Raw genomic sequence first — 16711 nt, 5'->3', positions numbered from 1 at the left:
TTCAGTGACATGGGAAGTTATTCATCTGGTGTGAATGATAGACTGGAGCCATTCTCCTGGACCTCAATGCATGAATTTGTCCATGTCAGTCTATTTTCCTCCAATGTATAGGGCTTGTATTTTCTGTGACCTCTGTGGTGGTGGGTAGAGAATTGTGGTTCTAAGGCACAAAATACTTAATATCCTGGTGTCAAAGTCAGTCTCATAAATCAGCTTTTATCTGCCAATGCACCAAATAACCTAGTGCACAGCCTAATCATTGCAACTTAAAGCTCACCTATATAAATTCTAAAAAAAAATTTTTTAATTGGTCTTCCAGGACCCCTCTGCCCTTCCATCAATCTGACCTCCAAAAGGATGGAATCGTGTATATAAAATATGCAACAAATCCACACCTTGGCATTCCTTGGACTCAAAATGTGCCAACAGTTTCTGTAGTATAGTAATATTCAACTTGCCTGTAAGACAACCATGCCGCAAACTTACTATTTGGCTCAAAAGCTGTGTGACTTCCACCAAGTTACTTAACCTCTCTCGCTTCAGTCTCTACTTCATTGTATTACTGTAAGCTTAAATAAGATAGGGCGTGTGAAACACGGTATCCGCCTCAAAGTAAGTATTCAATAAATGGCTATTTCACATTTCTATTTTGCATCTCTGCGGTCCTAGTTTACAAAGGCCGCTGTCCAGTTTGATTAACTTCCTAAACCTCAGCTGCTTCCCTCTACTCTTAGCACCAATTCAATCATTCCTTCACCAGTACCTTGCCGTTTGCCGGAGACAGAAATCAAACCAGGTCCCTACCATTGCCAAGCTCACAGCCGACTAACGGGCTGTAATCAAGGTTTCCAGTGTTCTAAGGAGGAAATGGGGAGGGGACGACTAACTGAGACTTAGGGATCCGCGGGGCGGGTGGAGAGGAGGCAGCCATTCAGGGGAACTTGCATTGCCTGTATAAGCACGGGCAGGGGAGTGGGAGCAGACTGCAGCTGAACCCTTAAGGACTGTGCGGATCTGGGGAGGCGACAGGACGCAGGCGCTGGAGGAACTTGAATGCCCGGCCACGAGATCGGAGTTCCTGCTGTTAGCCAAAGAAACCTGGAGCAGCTTGTGCCAAGGAGTGAGGCCTCGGCCCAGTCAAGTCGCCTTGCAGGCGGGTCACAACACAAAAGCAGAAGGCGGACCCCAAATCCAAGCGGACTGGAAAATACCCGGCCGTTGAGGACGGAAGTAACCGCAAACCTGTGACCGAACCGCCGAGTAACTCCCAGCGTTCTCAACGGCGGGAGGAGCCGGAAACTACCAGCGCGAGGTGGGTGGGCCTGGCGGCGGCCAAGGAGGCGGGGCCGGCCCTCTCACGGCAGCTGATTGGTCGGCCCGGCGGTGGCGGAGGCTGCGCGTGGAATCGTCACCTCGGCCTGGTGAGTCCTGAGTTCGAGCCTGGGCCTCGTCGGCTTGGCAATTGTCCCTAGCCTCCCGGCCGTGAGTCCCTCGGGCCGGCTCCACGCTCCCGGCCTCCCGAGGCATGATCTGGGTGGGGGTGCCGAGCGAGGCCGGGGCCTCTCTTTGGGCGGGCTTCCACTCTCAAGTTCCCGGCTGCCTAGCCGGGACCCCTCGGGGATACTTTTGTGGGGGAGGGACGAGTCATGCACTCGGTCCACAGAGAAAAACAGTGCGGGGATGTGACGGGGAGGACTGTCGAGTGGAGCAGGTAGAGGCCCCCGAACTGAAGCCCAATGGGAGACGCCGAGGAAGCCCAAATCCTGGGCTGGGGGATTCGACGCGGGGGTCCCCGGAGGGGGAGGGAAAGGAGGAAGGAGCCGTGGCGGGGAACACGCGAGGTCTGGAGCTCGGAGGAGAGGCCTGAGCTGGTCGGAAATTGAGTTAGAGGATGAATGCAGGTGGAGGGTGAGACCGCCAAGTCAAAACCCTTGAGTTATCTCCATCTGAAGAATGGGTTGAAAGAGCAGGAGCTAGGCAAGGACAGCTATAAAATCGTGGTACTGGGGAGCGGGCGGGGCGGGGCGGGAGGGGAAGGGGAGCCGCCCCACCCCAGTATACAACGCCTCAGTTTTAAGGATTTTATAGTTTTTGGCAGAGCATGAGCCCACACCACGATAAGGCATGATGAGGCCTAATAAATGTACTTTTGGTTTGGTCATTACTAAGGTAAACCGAAGACATAAAGAATATTTTAAAGTTTTTATTATGAAAGTGTCCAGACTTACACAAAAGTATAGAAAAGTACAGAAAATAGCATACAATTTAGAATCCTAAGTACTTACCACCTAACCTCAGCCATGAATGGCCACCCCCAGTTGCATAACATATACGTGTCAGTACGCCTCAAATCCATACTGATAAACTTGTTTTTTTTTTTTTTTTCCATTCATGTTTAGTGGGTATAAAGGTTCCATTTTGCAAGAGTAGAGAGTTCTGGAAATTGCTTGCACAACAGTGAATGTAATTAACACAACTGGATTGTACGCTTAATGATTAAGTGGTAAACTTTATGTCATGTGTTTTTAACCACACACGCACACAAAAATGTCCTTTCAAATTAGAAAGAAAAAAAAAAAAACTAGGGAATTCTCTGGCTGTCCAGTGGTTAGGACTTGGTGCTTTCACAGTGGGGTTCCATCCCTGGTTGAGGAACTAAGATCCCACAAACCCTGTGGCAGGCATTAAAAAAAAAAAAACCTAGTGCTGTAAATTAAGAAATCTGAGTTCAAGTGTACAATGGAAAATAACTCGTTGCCAAGTAGAGGCCCATAGAGTTGTATTTTTAACTATGGAGGCTCTGAAATGAACCTGTTGGTTTGGATGCTGAGAGTACTGGACCTGGCCTGGGGTGGAGTTAAGCACTAGTGGTGCCCTCTGGTTTGTACTAGAACTTGAAGCATTGGGCCAAGCTGTGTGAGTCCAATTTCTCCCAAATATTCCTGTTTTTTTTTTACAGTCTGAGGCACACTTTTTTTTTCCCTGGCCGTAGCAGCTTGTGGGATCTTAGTTCCCAGACCAAAGATTGAGCCCTGGGCAGGGAAAGCAGAGTCCTAACCTTTGGACTACCAGGGAATTCCCTGAGGCACACATTTAATCCTTGGGTAAGCACCTGTGCAGGGCTTCTTGGGTGGCTCAGTAATAAAGAATGCACCTGCTAAGCAGGAGACTCGGGTTCGATCCCTGGGTGGGGAAGATCCCCTGGAGCAGGAAGTGGCAGCCCACTCTAGTATTCTTGCCTGGGAAATCCCATGGACAGAGGAGCCTGGTGGGCTACATACAGTCCATAGGGTTTCAAAGAGTCAGATTTGACTGAGAGACTAGACAGCAACAAGCTTCTGTACTGCCCCATGCTTTCATTCAGGGAAGGGTGAGTGAAGTGTGAAGTCGTCTCTTTCCACTCCCATTCTTTAGGGTTGCCCTTGGGAGTCTGTCTGTAGTGTGACATCTACCCTCTGTCTCCCAAATGTGCCACAGGTTAGTCCTTCACACTCTTAGGGCAGCTGGTGTTAACTGAACAGGGAGGTGGCTTTCCGTATTCTAGTTCTTTTCCAAGTGAGTCGTGCATATGTGACCTTGAAACTTTGCTTCTGCCTGCCGCAAACAAACATACAGAACAAACTACAGACCAAGAAAGTAACCGCCAGCTTTGGGTCTTTGGCTCCTTGTCTTCCTCTCGAGGCTTCAGAACCAGCACGTCTCCTGGAGCTCGATTTTCTCGATGTGAGTTGACATTTATTAGAAAACTAAACAGCCCATCAAACTTGCATCTGAAATTTCTTTTAAAAAATTTGTCTTAAAAAGATGATTACATTAGTTATCAAAAAACAGATTTTTAGAGCTATTCAGGAAAAAATCTAGATACTTGATCACATCACTGAATGTCAATGATAGTAAGAAGGAATTAGTGACAAGGCCCCTGGTGAATGATGACAAAGAGCAAAAATTAGATTCAGTCACCAGGTAGATTTGCTTAGTGAACTATCAAAATGATAGTTCAAAATGACAGAACTATCAAAATGATCATTATTAAAATATCTGTGAGGAAAAAAGTTTTTGCTCATATGTAAACTCACCCTTTAATTTCCTTTTTTTCCCAATGGAAATAATTGTGATTTTGGATTAAGTGAGGTTTCTTAGGAATGTAGCCATCATGTTACATCATAACTGCCTGTACCCAGGAGGTGATACAAAATGAATGAACCGTTTTCTTATGTTTTCCTTTGTAGGGAAGATGGAAGAACTGAGTCAAGCCCTGGCTGGTAGCTTTTCTGTGTCTCAAGATCTGAACAGCACAGCCGCCCCACACCCCCGCCTGTCCCAGTACAAGTCCAAATACAGTTCCTTGGAGCAGAGTGAGCGGCGGCGCCAGTTACTGGAACTGCAGAAATTGTAAGAGATGTTTTAACTCCTTAGCTTCTCTCTGTAGGCTGGCAGCTGTGAACCACACAGGAGGCTCCAGGCTTGTCTCTACAGAACCCCCTTCAAAGTGGACCCACTGTAGATTGTTCTTGCTCACAAGGTTGGGAGGGATAAATCCCGGCAGAGGTAGACATCCTTGACATCCAGAGCTTGGGAAAAGATGAGGAAGTAGGGAGAGACTGAAGTTTGAAAGCAAAAGCTCAACTATCTGGTTAACTTTTTCTTTTCTTTTTTCCTGGCAGCAGTACTGAGCTTTGCAGTTTAAGGGCTTATGAAAGTCACGCCCAGACTTCCATTCCCCACATTCCCTGTGTGGCTTCTCCTGCACTCTGACTTCTGGCTTTGGTGTGGGCTTCCTGTCTTCCTTCAGCCCAGATGTTTCTGTGGAGCCCTTGGGAGTTCCAGACAAATAATTCCACAGGGAATCTGAGGAAATGTCTTCCATACACTTCAGCCTCAGTGCCAAGCTGAGCAAACAGGGAAAGAGTATAGGATAGCGAGTGTTTGAGGCTGGGCCGCGCTGAAGGCGAGGCCTGTCCTGTTATTCTCAGTGCAACACAGGCCTCTTCTGGGTAAGGAATTAAGGATTAGGAGAAACTGTCAACAGCTGCAGTTTCAATTCAGTCTCCATTTTGCCCACTGCTTCATCGCTAGATGTGTGTAGCAGAGATGGTTCCCTGTGGCTTCTGGGTTGCTTGCAGATTACATTCTCAGATCGCTCCTTCTCCATAACCTCCACAGTTAATTAATTATGATTAATTAGTTTGGAATAGATAATACATTCATATGGTTCAAAATTCACAATACATAAAAGAGTACATGGTGAAAAATCTGTCTTCTAGACATCAAGTTCCTTTCTCTCTCACTTCTTTTTTTTTGGTCACACTGAGCGGCTTACAGGGTCTTAGTTCCCCGACCCAGGATCGAACCCAGGCCCACAGTGGTGAACACGCCGAGTCCTAACCATTGGACTGCCAGGGAATTCCCCACATCTTATAGTATACTTGTTACAGCTGATGAATAAATGTTAATACATTATTATTAGATTTCCTTAGCTCTTCTAAGTGGTCTTTTTTGAAAGTTAAGAGAAATGCATTGCTGTTCCTCAGAAAGCCGCAGAAGCTGTCCCTGTCTCAGACTTCTCACTGCATCCCAGCGTTTCCTCCTTGCGGTCCCTGAGAGCTTTCAGACTGAAGTCTGCCAGGCAGAGAAGTGTCAGCTCTCACCTACATGGAGATGGGTGTCTAGGGTGGAGTGGGAGGGAGTGGGATCAACCACTAGCAAAACTTGAAAATTCCTTTAAATATTGTATTTTGCTTGTTCCTAGGAAACTCTGAAGAAAGCCGAGTGTGCTTAAACTGGGTTTCCTATTTAGGGTCTGTGAGGAGGTGGTCACTAGTTAAGGCTTACAAAGGAAATTCTATCATCTCTTACTCCCACCACAATTTCCAAATTGCTCCTGAATTTAGAGACTTTGGATTACATCTGTTACGTTGTAGGGTCTCTTCCTGTGAGACAAAGACCTGGCTTTATGCCTCCCCCCCCTCCACCCCTCCCCAGAAAGCGGCTGGATTATGTGAACCATGCCAGAAGACTGGCTGAAGATGACTGGACGGGGATGGAGAGTGAAGAAGAAGAAGAAAAGAAAGATGACGAGGAAATGGACATTGACACTGGCAAGGAGTTACCAAAGCGCTATGCTAATCAAGTAAGTGGTCCAGAGAAGATTAGGTGTAGCTGGTCCTGCTCCATTTACTGTGCAGTCAGAGCCCTTTACTTACCCTGAACAGAGAGGAATGAGATGGGAAGAATAGGAACTGCATTGAGAGTGCTGACGTACAGAACATTTCTGAGATGAAGAGATGGCTTACAGCTCTGTGTGCTGATAGGTGTCGCTGGTGGAATCTGAATAGTGGGTTTCAGAATCATCACCCCATGCTGTTAGCAAAGGCTTCTGGCCTGCTGCCAAAACCCCCCTGAGCTATTGATATGTTAGTTGATTCCATTCTTGTCTGTCTTTACTAGTCATTACACAGATGTTTTGGATTAGACCTGCCCAGCCCAGCACTGTGCCCCACCTCACCTCCCAGGTATCTTTCTCAAGTGGTGGACTAATATGCCAGTCTTGGATCTTTACATTCAGGTGGTTGGAGGTTGGAAGTACAGCTGCCCTTGAACACTGGGAACTGCCAGCACCCCCAGGCTAGCCAGCTGAGGTTGAGACCACTATAACAGACACTATAGCAAATTTCACTTAGTGCCCTGCTGATTCCAGAGGAGAAACCATTGTGGCTTGTGGTGCCATAGGGGAGGCAGGAATGGAGACTGTCCAGTGCTCTAGGCAACCCAGGTATTGCAGAGATAGGGCATATATCTGAGTGGGGCTAGGGGTCTACCCTGCTATTGCATACTTCTCTCTGTAACCCAAGTGTCTTGTCACCTCAGCATCCTCTCCTACTTTTAGAATATGGTTCCTGGTTGCACACACTCCCATCCTCTTTCTCTGCCTCAAATATAGCACAGATGACATCTTCTGTGACAAAGTACAGTTGAGTTCTGTTGAGCAAGCCTTGTGCATGCGGAATCTTAGTTCCCTGACCAGGGATCAAACCTGTGCAGTGGAAGCATGACTCTTAACCACTGGGCCACTGGTCAAGTCCCCAGCAAACATTGTTGAAGGCCCTGTTCTTTGTTAAGCTAGGCTATGCTCAGAAAGTAGACATGGGCTGGAAATAGCCCGTGCATTTCTAGAGTAAGTGTAGAGTATGTTTTTTTCAGTAAGAAAGTGATATTAACTTCCAGCAGGGAAGGAAGCAGGGTTTCAAAATCAGGAAAAGGTTAATGAAAGAGAAGACAGCTTTGAATCGTGGGTAGGACAGGCAGAGGTACAGAGCATTTCAGGGTGTTTCAGGCAGCACAATAAGGCTGAACAAGAGCCCAGAGGTGGGAGAGGAATATATGATGTGTTCAGGAGGGATGTACAGAGGGTGTGTGCAGATGGAGCAACATAGGGTTGGGGGAGGTATATAGCAGAAATATGTACAGGGATTTAGACTCTGGCCTAGACTGTGAGGAAGCACTGAGAATTTTTGAGCTAGGGGCAGAGGTGGGACTTCATGGGATGACTCCCACATCAGTGTGTAGAACGGCCTGGAAGAGAGAGATTGTGGTATGGAGCTAGGTTTGCTGAAAGAGCTGATGGTGAGTTTACTGAGGGCAGTAAAAGTGTGTCTGGCTTTTTTCATTTAGCAAAAGGATTCATTTATGTTGTAGCATGTGTCCGAACTTCATTCCTTTTCAAGTAATATTCTGTTGTATAGATATACCACATTTGTTTTTCCATCCATCAGTTGATGGCCATTTGAATTGTTCCACTTTGGGGCTATTATATATATTGCTGCTATGAATATTTGTTTACCATGTTTTTGTGAGGACATACATTTTCATTTCTCTTGGATATATACCTGGGAGGGAGTCTCTAGGCCGTATGATAACCCTGTGTTTAGCCTTTTGAGGAACTGCCGGACTATTTTCCAAAGTGACTGTACCATTTTACATTCCCACCAATGATGTGTGAGAATTCGTTTTTCCGCATATTTGCCAATACTTGTTATGGTCCAGCGTTGTGAGTATAGCCATCCTAGTGGGTGTGGAGTGCTGTTGCATAGTTTTGATTTGCATTTCTCTAGTGACTGATGATACTGAGCTTCTTTTCATGTGTTTATTAGCCAGTATCTTTGGAGAAATGTCTGTTCAAATTCTTTGCCCATATAAAAGTGGAGTTATTTGTCTTCTGTTATTGAGTTATAAGGGTTCTTTATAAATTCTGTATGAGATACATGATTTGCAGATATTTTCCTTTATGTGGGTTGTCTTCACTTTCTTAATGCTATTTTTGGCCGCACAGAAGTTTCACAGCTTGATGTAATCTTTATCTGTTGTTTCATCATTTGTGCTTTTGATGTTACATTACTACTGTTGTTTAAGGGATTGTTGATTATGCCTTGGGTTTAAGGTTGAATAACACAGAGGGAGGTGATGATATTATTAATAGGGCACGGAATGCAGAAGGGAAAGGGTGGGTGTTTCAGGGATGGGAAGTACTTGGGGTACAGAAGGGAGTGAATTCTGTTTTGGATATGCTGAGTTTAAGGTACAGAGAGGACCAGCAGAGAAAGAGATAGCAAGTGGACAGCTGGGAATACAAAATTGGAGCAAAGGAAAGAATTCTGGAGATGAAAAAGAAGAGAATTAGGAGGCATCTTCTTTGGAATGACAAGTAAAGCTACAGAAGTAGATGAGATTCACCCCAACGGGGGATAGCATCTAAGAGGAAATAACAGGGGGACCTAAAACAGCCCTCTGAAGATTATTTACACGTTTGGGAGAGTGTGTGGAGTACTGTTTGGAGGAAAAATAGAAAAGTGGTGTTTCACGGGGCCAAGGAAGCGTGTGTCGAGGAGAATGTGACTGGAGCATCACACCAGGAGCGGAGGAAGGAGGGGGAGATTCGGGAATAGAGATGTTCAGCTGCAGGGATGTAAGGTAGGAAATCTGGACTGAGGGTGTCAGAGTGGGTGGGAAGGCAGCAGCAGGAAATATGAAGTATTCATAGTTAGAGAAAGTGGAAGAGCTTAATAGAAATGTAGAGTATAAAGTTTCATTTTTGCCTTGGATCTGAGGATTAGGGGTTGTGTGTTTTGTGGCCTACAGGGAAGGAGAGATGGGAGAGACATAGATTTAGTGGGAGGGGATTACCTGATAGGCCAAAGTCTTGGTATTGATGGGAGGGGCCAGTGATGAATGGAAGAGCTGCTGCTAAGTCGCTTCAGTCGTGTCCGACTCTGTGCAACCCCATAGACGGCAGCCCATCAGGCTCCCCCGTCCCTGGGATTCTCCAGGCAAGAACACTGGAGCGGGCTGCCATTTCCTTCTCCAATGCATGAAAGTGAAAAGTCAAAGTGAAGTCGCTCAGTCGTGTCCGACCCTTAGCGTCTCCATGGACTGCAGCCCACCAGGCTCCTCCATCCATGGGATTTTCCAGGCAAGAGTACTGGAGAGGGGTGCCATTGCCTTCTCCTCATGGAAAAGCAGATCTTTTCAAATTCCTTTTACCACAGCCTTTTTTTTTCTTTTTTTGAGGTAGATTTCCTTTTGGTGTAGTATTTGGGTCAGTAGTTTGGGACTTGATCTAGTTTAGAGCACCTCAAGGTAAAGGATTTTATTCATCTCTGAGGTATAATCCCTAGAACATAATGGTGTGATAAAGGTAGTTGGGGGGGACAAAGTAAGGAAAGAAAGAGGGTCGCATCCTCCAGTATAGTAGGTGAGGTAGTAAGAATGTATATGGATGCAGATAATGAAGATGAGAAGTTGAAGTTCAGGGTGAACAGGAGATGAGTTGATTACTAAGAGCTAGTGAGGTGGAGGTTCCACTGTCACCGTTTTCTGTTCTCATTCTTTTACATGTATTTTCATTATAATATATACATGAAGTGAAAGTGTTAGTCACTCACTCATGTCCGACTCTTTGCAGCCCCAGGGACTGTAGCCCTTCAGGCTCCTCTGTCAGTGGAATTCTCCAGGCAAGAATACTGGAGCAGGTTGCCATTTCCTGTTCCAGGGGATCTTTCTGACCTAGCAATTGAACCTGGGTCTCCTGCCTTGCAGCAGATTCTTTACCATCTGAGCCACCAGGGAAGCCATATATATATATATCTTTTCTTTTTAATATTTATTTGCTGCATGGAGTTCTTAGTTGTGGCAGGCAGGATCTTTAGTTGCATCTTGTGGGATCTTCCCTAACCAGGGTTTGAACCTGGACCTCCTGCATTGGGAAGGAGAAGTCTTAGCTACTGAACCACCAGGGAAGTCCCAGGACATAAATTCTTTGTCACTGTAAACACAGGAGCAGCACACTCCAGTTGACTGTTTTTGTTTGTTTGTTTTTTTAATTTGTGGAAAATTGCTTTACAATGTCGTATTAGTTTCTGCCATACAGCAACTTGAATCGTCATAATTATATATATATATATATATATATATCTCCCCTCCCTCTTGAGCCTCCCTCCTACCCCCATTCCACTCCTTTGGATCGTCACAGCGCCAGGTGGGGCTCCCTGTGTTAAATATTCACGGCAGCTTTCCACCGCTGTCTCTGTTACACACGATAGTGTGTGTATCAGTGCTCTCTCTCAGTTCATCCCGTCTTCACCTGTCGCCATTCTCCCCACAAGTCCATTCTCTAGTCAGATCATCAGCCTCGTTCACTTTCAACACCATTTTTTGTGTTCCCAGTTAATGCTCTCAGAATGGTTAATTGACGTCCCTTCAGATTTGGGGCAAGAATGGATTGTGGTCGTGTGCCCTGTTGGAAAAAGAGCCCTTATCGTGGCTTCCCAGGTGAGTAGCCGCTCCCAGCCCGTGCCAGTGGGCCTGGCCTGCAGCTTTAGGGGTTCTCTGCACGCTCTGTGTTCCTTATGTGTCAGGCAGCTGTGCCTGCCCAGGGATTGAAACGCTTTCCTGCGGGAGGGATTTGGTGAGAGCCATCCTTGGCCTGATGGCACCCGTGCAGAGTGTGGAAGCAAAAAGGGGAGGAGACCTTGATGCCTGATGTAACTGTCTTTCCCCACAGGGTTCTACCAGTGCCTACACCAAGAGTGGCTACTGTGTCAACACGTTTCCTTCCCTTCTGCCAGGAGGCAACAGGCGAAACTCAACAACAGAGAAAGGTGCCTACATAAAGTTGTCTGTTTATTAAGTTTTATAATCAGTAAGAGACAGTGCTTGGTTACTTGCTTAGTTGTTTTAAAGACCCACTTTGAAAGGACACCTTTGAAACTGCACAAAGATACTGTTCTCCCCACTGGGGCTCTCCTTCAAGGTCAGGCCTCCTCAGTTGCAGAATAGTTGCCACTTGTGAGGCCTGCTGAATTAAACCCCTGAATTAAAGTCAGTGCACCTTCCCCATGGACTTCCGTCACAAGGTGACAGGTGCGATTTTCTGGGGAAAGGTCCCTCAGAAGACCAAGTGTAACATACAGTAAGCTGTTGCTGGGGCTTCCTGCCAAATTCCCTTTTCTCCTTTATCTTTTTCCTCACCTTAGCTTCTCCCTCGCACCTGGGCCCAGCTGAGGAGACTAAAGGTTAAATAACTTGCCCGCGGTCATTCAGCGAGGAGTTGGCAGAGCTGGGCCTACACAGTTCTCTTGTCTCTACCGGCTCAGGCTCCCTTGGTGCTTCCTCTGTCCTGAGCCCAGATCCCTCCGTTGTTTTTTTTTCACTCTGGCCTGAAATGGGCCCTCCCCTGCCCCCTGCCCTGTTATTTTAGTCCTCAGATCCCACCAGACTGTTCATATCCTATCTGTTCGTGAAGCATTTCCTGATGTCCAGTCCCCTTTTCTTGGAACTCTCATTTCTCTTAGTTTGTGCTACACATTGCAGCTCTTGGTTTTCTCTTTGATCACCTTATCTCCTCAACTGGATTGTAACTTCCCTAAAGGCAGGGATGACTTACAGTTAATACTCCCCACAGAAAGCAGTGCCTATGATAGGAACTCAAAAGTAATTGTCAACTAAACGGAAGGTTGCTTGCCTTCAAACTTGAGCTTCTCTTAAACCTTATCTAAAGATTGAGAGATCCCATGTGTCATGGCCTTGACCCCTCCTATGCTGACACACCTCAGGCCACCTTTGGGCTATACCAGGCAGCCAGAAAAGGCTGTGAAGAACTTTGTCCCTTAGTGCTGGGGCTTCCTGTGATCACTGAGAGTTGTTGGATATAGTTCCCAAGCCCCAAAGATGGGGCTCCCTAGATTATGGTAGAGGGAGCCCTGATGGGAACTGTGTACGGACTTTCTACCCACAGACTACACCATTCTGGACTGCATTTACAGTGAGGTGAACCAGACCTACTACGTTCTGGACGTGATGTGCTGGCGGGGACACCCGTTTTATGACTGCCAGGTAAGGACTGATGCTCTCCTCATATCTTCTCCTGCTTTCTCCTCTCTTCCCAGGAAAGTGGCTCAGCACGTGGGTTTGGTCTGTGACCAGCTTCTTGGTGTTTACAGGATGTGGTATATCAAGAACATCACCTAATGTTCCTTTTTTTTTTTTTTCTAATGTTCCTTGCATCTTTGAGTGTGTTTAAATTAGCTTCATTTCTAAAAAGAGGTAGGAGGAACTAAGGGAGCATAGCCATTCTCGAGGGGAGGAAGGAGAAACAGAGTGGAGGGATAGGCTGGGACTTCGTGGGCGCTGTAGCCTCCCCTCTCTCCAGAGTGTGGGAGGCTTGCTGGCAGGGAAGGCTGTGGGTGGAGGGCATGCTGCCTCATGCAGGCGGCACCAGGAAGAGAAAGTGGAATGGTAAGCACTATCAGGTAGACTTTTGCCACCCCTGCTCCTTGCCAGCCGCGTCCTAACCCTGAATGTCAAGGCCCCTCCTTAGTATGACGATAAGGGCATGAATCCCTAGGGGCTAGCTCTGGAAGCAGATTTTCCAAGTGAGGAAATGCTACCCGCCCACTATTCTCCCCTCAAGTTTCACCTTCCCACAACATTTTTCTCAGATTGGTGATACTTAAAAATAACAAGCAGTCATCAAGAGAGAGGCCAGTCACTCCACAGGGTCCATCTCTGCTCCCGTGCTCCCCTATCCTGGTCCTGGTTTTATTTGTTGTTGTTTAGTCACCAGGTCATGTCCAACTCTTTGCAACCCCATGGACTGTAGCCCACCAGGCTTCTTCGGAATTTTCCAGGCAAGCACACTGGAATGGGTTGCCATTTCCTCCTCCAGGGGACCTTCCCAACTCAGGGCTCGTACCCACGTCTCCTGCGTTGGCTTCCTCACCGCTGAGCCACCTGGCAAGCTCTGTCCAGTTTTATAGTAGTGGGTTTTTAATGCTCCCTCTCAGTTGTTAATAGTTTATCATCGTAGTTCTCAATGTGTGGCCTCAGAAAGTTGTTCAGAATGCAAATTCTTCAACCTGTTGAATCAGAAATTATGGGGATGGGGCTTATGTTTTAACAAGCCTCCAAGTGATCCTCACAGAGGCCCAAGCATGCGAATCACAGGTTATCACCATAGGCTGCTGCTTTCCTTAGCCATTACCCCAACCTAGGTTTCCAAATCGTGCCAGATGGTGGTAGTTCAGAATTTTAACATGCATCTAATTCAAAAAATAATAGCAAGACCTGGATCGCTAAGCACTTTGTGAACATGATCTCACTGAATCCCTTACAACAACTCTAAAAGATAAGTTGTTTTGTATTGTTTTTACTCCTGATCGTTTAGATATGAAAGCTGAGAGCCACAGATGTTAAGTACCATGCCCAAATGCAGAGCCAAGCCCCAAACACAGAATTCACAAATTCAATCCAGAACCTATTTTTCTTTAATTCTGTTGAAGGATGTTTCGTAACATACATTCACAACCTACAAAGTTGGTAACTAAAGCCACCTATATTTTGATAATATAAAGAAAAAAGACTTTTTGTTTTTGGAAATTTGAAAAGAAAAAGAAAAGCCCCTAAATATCAACAGAAGGGTATGTATCAGAGGTAGTAGTTTATGAGAAGTTACAACTACAAAGTAGTTTCTAACCCTCAGGTAAAGTAAGACAGAAGTTAACTCAGTGTGCTTTGGAGTTGCAAAGTCCTGGTCCTGTGGCAATGCTGTGTGCCCCTGGGTGAGTGATGCAGTCTCACCCAGTGACGCCTGAGTCCTCACCCATAAAATGGAGATCGTAACAATACAATTTGGAGAGGATGGTTGATGATTAATACGATTATGTGCATAAGGTCCTTAGCATAGAGCCTGAGACATAGTAGGCCTTCAGTGATAAATGTTGGCATTACTACTATTAATAATCCTTTTGGATTTAAGGAAAATATATCCAAAGATTTTATGACATCTTCCTGACCATATAGCAGTGTTTTAACAGAATTGAGGTAATGAGAGGAGGGCTTAGGTTTTCATCAATCAGGTGACTATTTTTTTCACAGTTTTATTGAAGTATAACTGACATACAGCACTGTGTAAGTTCAAGATGCACAGCACAATGGTCTGACTTACATGTATGGTACAGTAAGTTAACACCCATCAGCTCATATAGACACCAAAAAAGAAAAAAATAGTTTTTTTTTCCTTGCCATGAGAACTCTTAGGATCAGCAGCTCACAACCGCTGTCATATATACCAGACGTCAAAGTTAACCGTTGTCATCGTGTTGCGCTTTCAGCGTCTAGTGCTTATTTATCTTATAACTGGACATCTGTGCCTTTGGAGCCTCAAGCAGATTTTTAGAATGGGGTGTTTTTGTTCGTAAAACAATATTTTGTTCATGAAACAGTGAGCCTTATTTCATCTTTCCCTGTCTCTTTGGCAGACTGATTTCCGATTCTACTGGTTGCATTCAAAGTTACCAGAGGAAGAAGGACTGGGAGAGAAAACCAAGCTCAATCCAGTAAGGCCTGGGGTTAGGACTGCAGAGCTCTTTCTGGGGATCAGTTTGGAGTGCTCTGTTGTCTGAATTCAATCATTATGGATAAAATTATCTTTATTTTTTCCTTTTGAGGCAGCATGGCATAGTGGGAAAAGTATGGACTTAATAGTTATCCAGATTCCAGTTTTGGCTTTTAACAATTATTTGGTTAAGGTAATATCTTCACTTGGCTTTAATTTCTTCATCTGTTTAGTAGGGTTAATAACACCTACCTTACGGAGCACAATGATCTGACTTACATAGATGGTACAGTAAGTTAACTATTTGGTTCTGTGACCCAAATGATGTAAATGTGCAAGTCTTGCTAGCATAATACTTAGGGTGAGCACTCAATAAATAGCAGTTGATAGAAAATGCTAATAACTTCTTTTATTAATAATGCTATTTAGAATGCTAGTATGGTGGTTCTCAAACTGTAGCTTGCATCCATAGCCACTGGAGGCTTGTTGAAATTCAAGCTCCTGGGCTTCACCCCCAGAGTTTCTGATTCAGTAGGTCTGGGGTAAAGCCTGAGAGTTTGCATTTCTAACAAGTTCCCCAGTGAAATTGATACTGCTGGTCCATGGACCACACTTTGAGAACCCCTGCTTTTATATCTGAGCTAAGAGTGACCTCATCTAGTGAGTTACCCCTTTTTATAGATGAGGATGCAGGCTCAGAGAGAGGGTGCTGCCTTCCCCAAGGTCCCACAGTCCAGGATGATAGCCCAAGGGTCTTTGCTATTCGCTCAGGGATTAAACACAGGACGGCTATTTTCATTGTGTTTTATTTGTTAAGCTCTGTAGACTGGCATTTGCTTGGGTTGCTTACAGCATTTTCAAAGGCAACTAGATAACCAGTTACAGGAGAGTAAATGAAGCCAGTACTTTCAGTGACGTTATCAATAAGGTCCAGGAAGAACACGGGTGCTGCTTCCTCTGAGACGCTATTCTGTGTGCTCTACGTGTCCTGTCTCACTGAGTCTGCATGACAGCCCTACGCAGTAGAAGCTTTTTATAGACAGGAAAATGGAGGCATATGGAGATTAAATGATTGACAGAGGTGCACTTCAGACCCAAGCAGTCTGACTGAGAGGTGGTCACAATCCTCATCACTTTGTTATGCTGCTGTTTTTTGCTGTTGTGGCATTTCACCAGCCCTTTGTTTGGGGCAGCTGTCATAGTGTTGGGAGAAAACAGAATCCCTACATCTAGTACAGGGTAGTGGTTCACAGTCTTGACCATATGCTAAAATCAACTGGAGAGCTTAAAAAGCAAAAATGCTTGGGTCCCACCCCAGAGCAGTTCAGTCAGAATTTCAGGGGGAGGCCTGGGCATCAGTAATTTTTAAGAGTTTCCCAGATGGTTCCCCTGTAAAAAATAAGGTTGAGAATTCTATGCCTAGTAATTCAGAGGATAGATAGAGGGGGCTGGTTAGGGTGAGATTTAAATTTTTCTTCTTTGATATATCGTTAGCTCTTCAACTGCCGGAACCAGTATTGTTTGTAACATATACTAATTCTTTGTTCTAATTTATGTTTCAGTTTAAATTTGTGGGACTGAAGAATTTCCCTTGTACCCCTGAGAGCCTGTGTAAGGTGCTATCTATGGACTTCCCTTTTGAGGTAACAAAACTACTGTCTTTATTGCTCTGATGTGATTGTGGGACACAGGGAGACTCGGCTACATGGAGTCTTAAGAGTGCCTCTGACTTTGCTGAGTCAAAGCGTCAGAAAAAGGGCTGAAAGCTGACTCTCGGGAAAGGGTGTGCTCATGACCCGTCAGAGTCAGATAAGTCAGAAGGCC

At 45.6% G+C, this 16711-nt stretch overlaps 1 protein-coding gene across 3 annotated transcripts in view; it reads left to right on the top strand.

The window, feature by feature from the left end:
• Window positions 1–16711, top strand: part of SNUPN (snurportin 1) — a 44709-nt gene that overhangs the window by 25913 nt on the left and 2085 nt on the right. Inside the window, exons 1-8 of one of the 3 annotated variants that reach the window (XM_040257286.1) lie at window positions 355–1421; window positions 4230–4392; window positions 5983–6130; window positions 10720–10824; window positions 11057–11153; window positions 12290–12387; window positions 14811–14888; window positions 16450–16530. In XM_040257286.1, coding sequence (XP_040113220.1) covers window positions 4235–4392; window positions 5983–6130; window positions 10720–10824; window positions 11057–11153; window positions 12290–12387; window positions 14811–14888; window positions 16450–16530 — 765 coding nt within the window. In that variant the 5' untranslated portion in view covers window positions 355–1421; window positions 4230–4234. Of the gene's footprint in view, window positions 1–354; window positions 1422–2045; window positions 3724–4229; window positions 4393–5982; window positions 6131–10719; window positions 10825–11056; window positions 11154–12289; window positions 12388–14810; window positions 14889–16449; window positions 16531–16711 lie in introns of those variants that run through there. The other 2 variants (XM_040257288.1, XM_040257289.1) reach the window with 2 other exon arrangements.

This window comes from Oryx dammah, unplaced genomic scaffold, assembly GCF_014754425.2.
Source record: "Oryx dammah isolate SB20612 unplaced genomic scaffold, SCBI_Odam_1.1 HiC_scaffold_16, whole genome shotgun sequence".
In the NCBI taxonomy this organism is placed as follows: domain Eukaryota; kingdom Metazoa; phylum Chordata; class Mammalia; order Artiodactyla; family Bovidae; genus Oryx; species Oryx dammah.
Note: the sequence above shows the minus strand (reverse complement) of the source record. Positions and strands in the feature narration are given on the sequence as shown.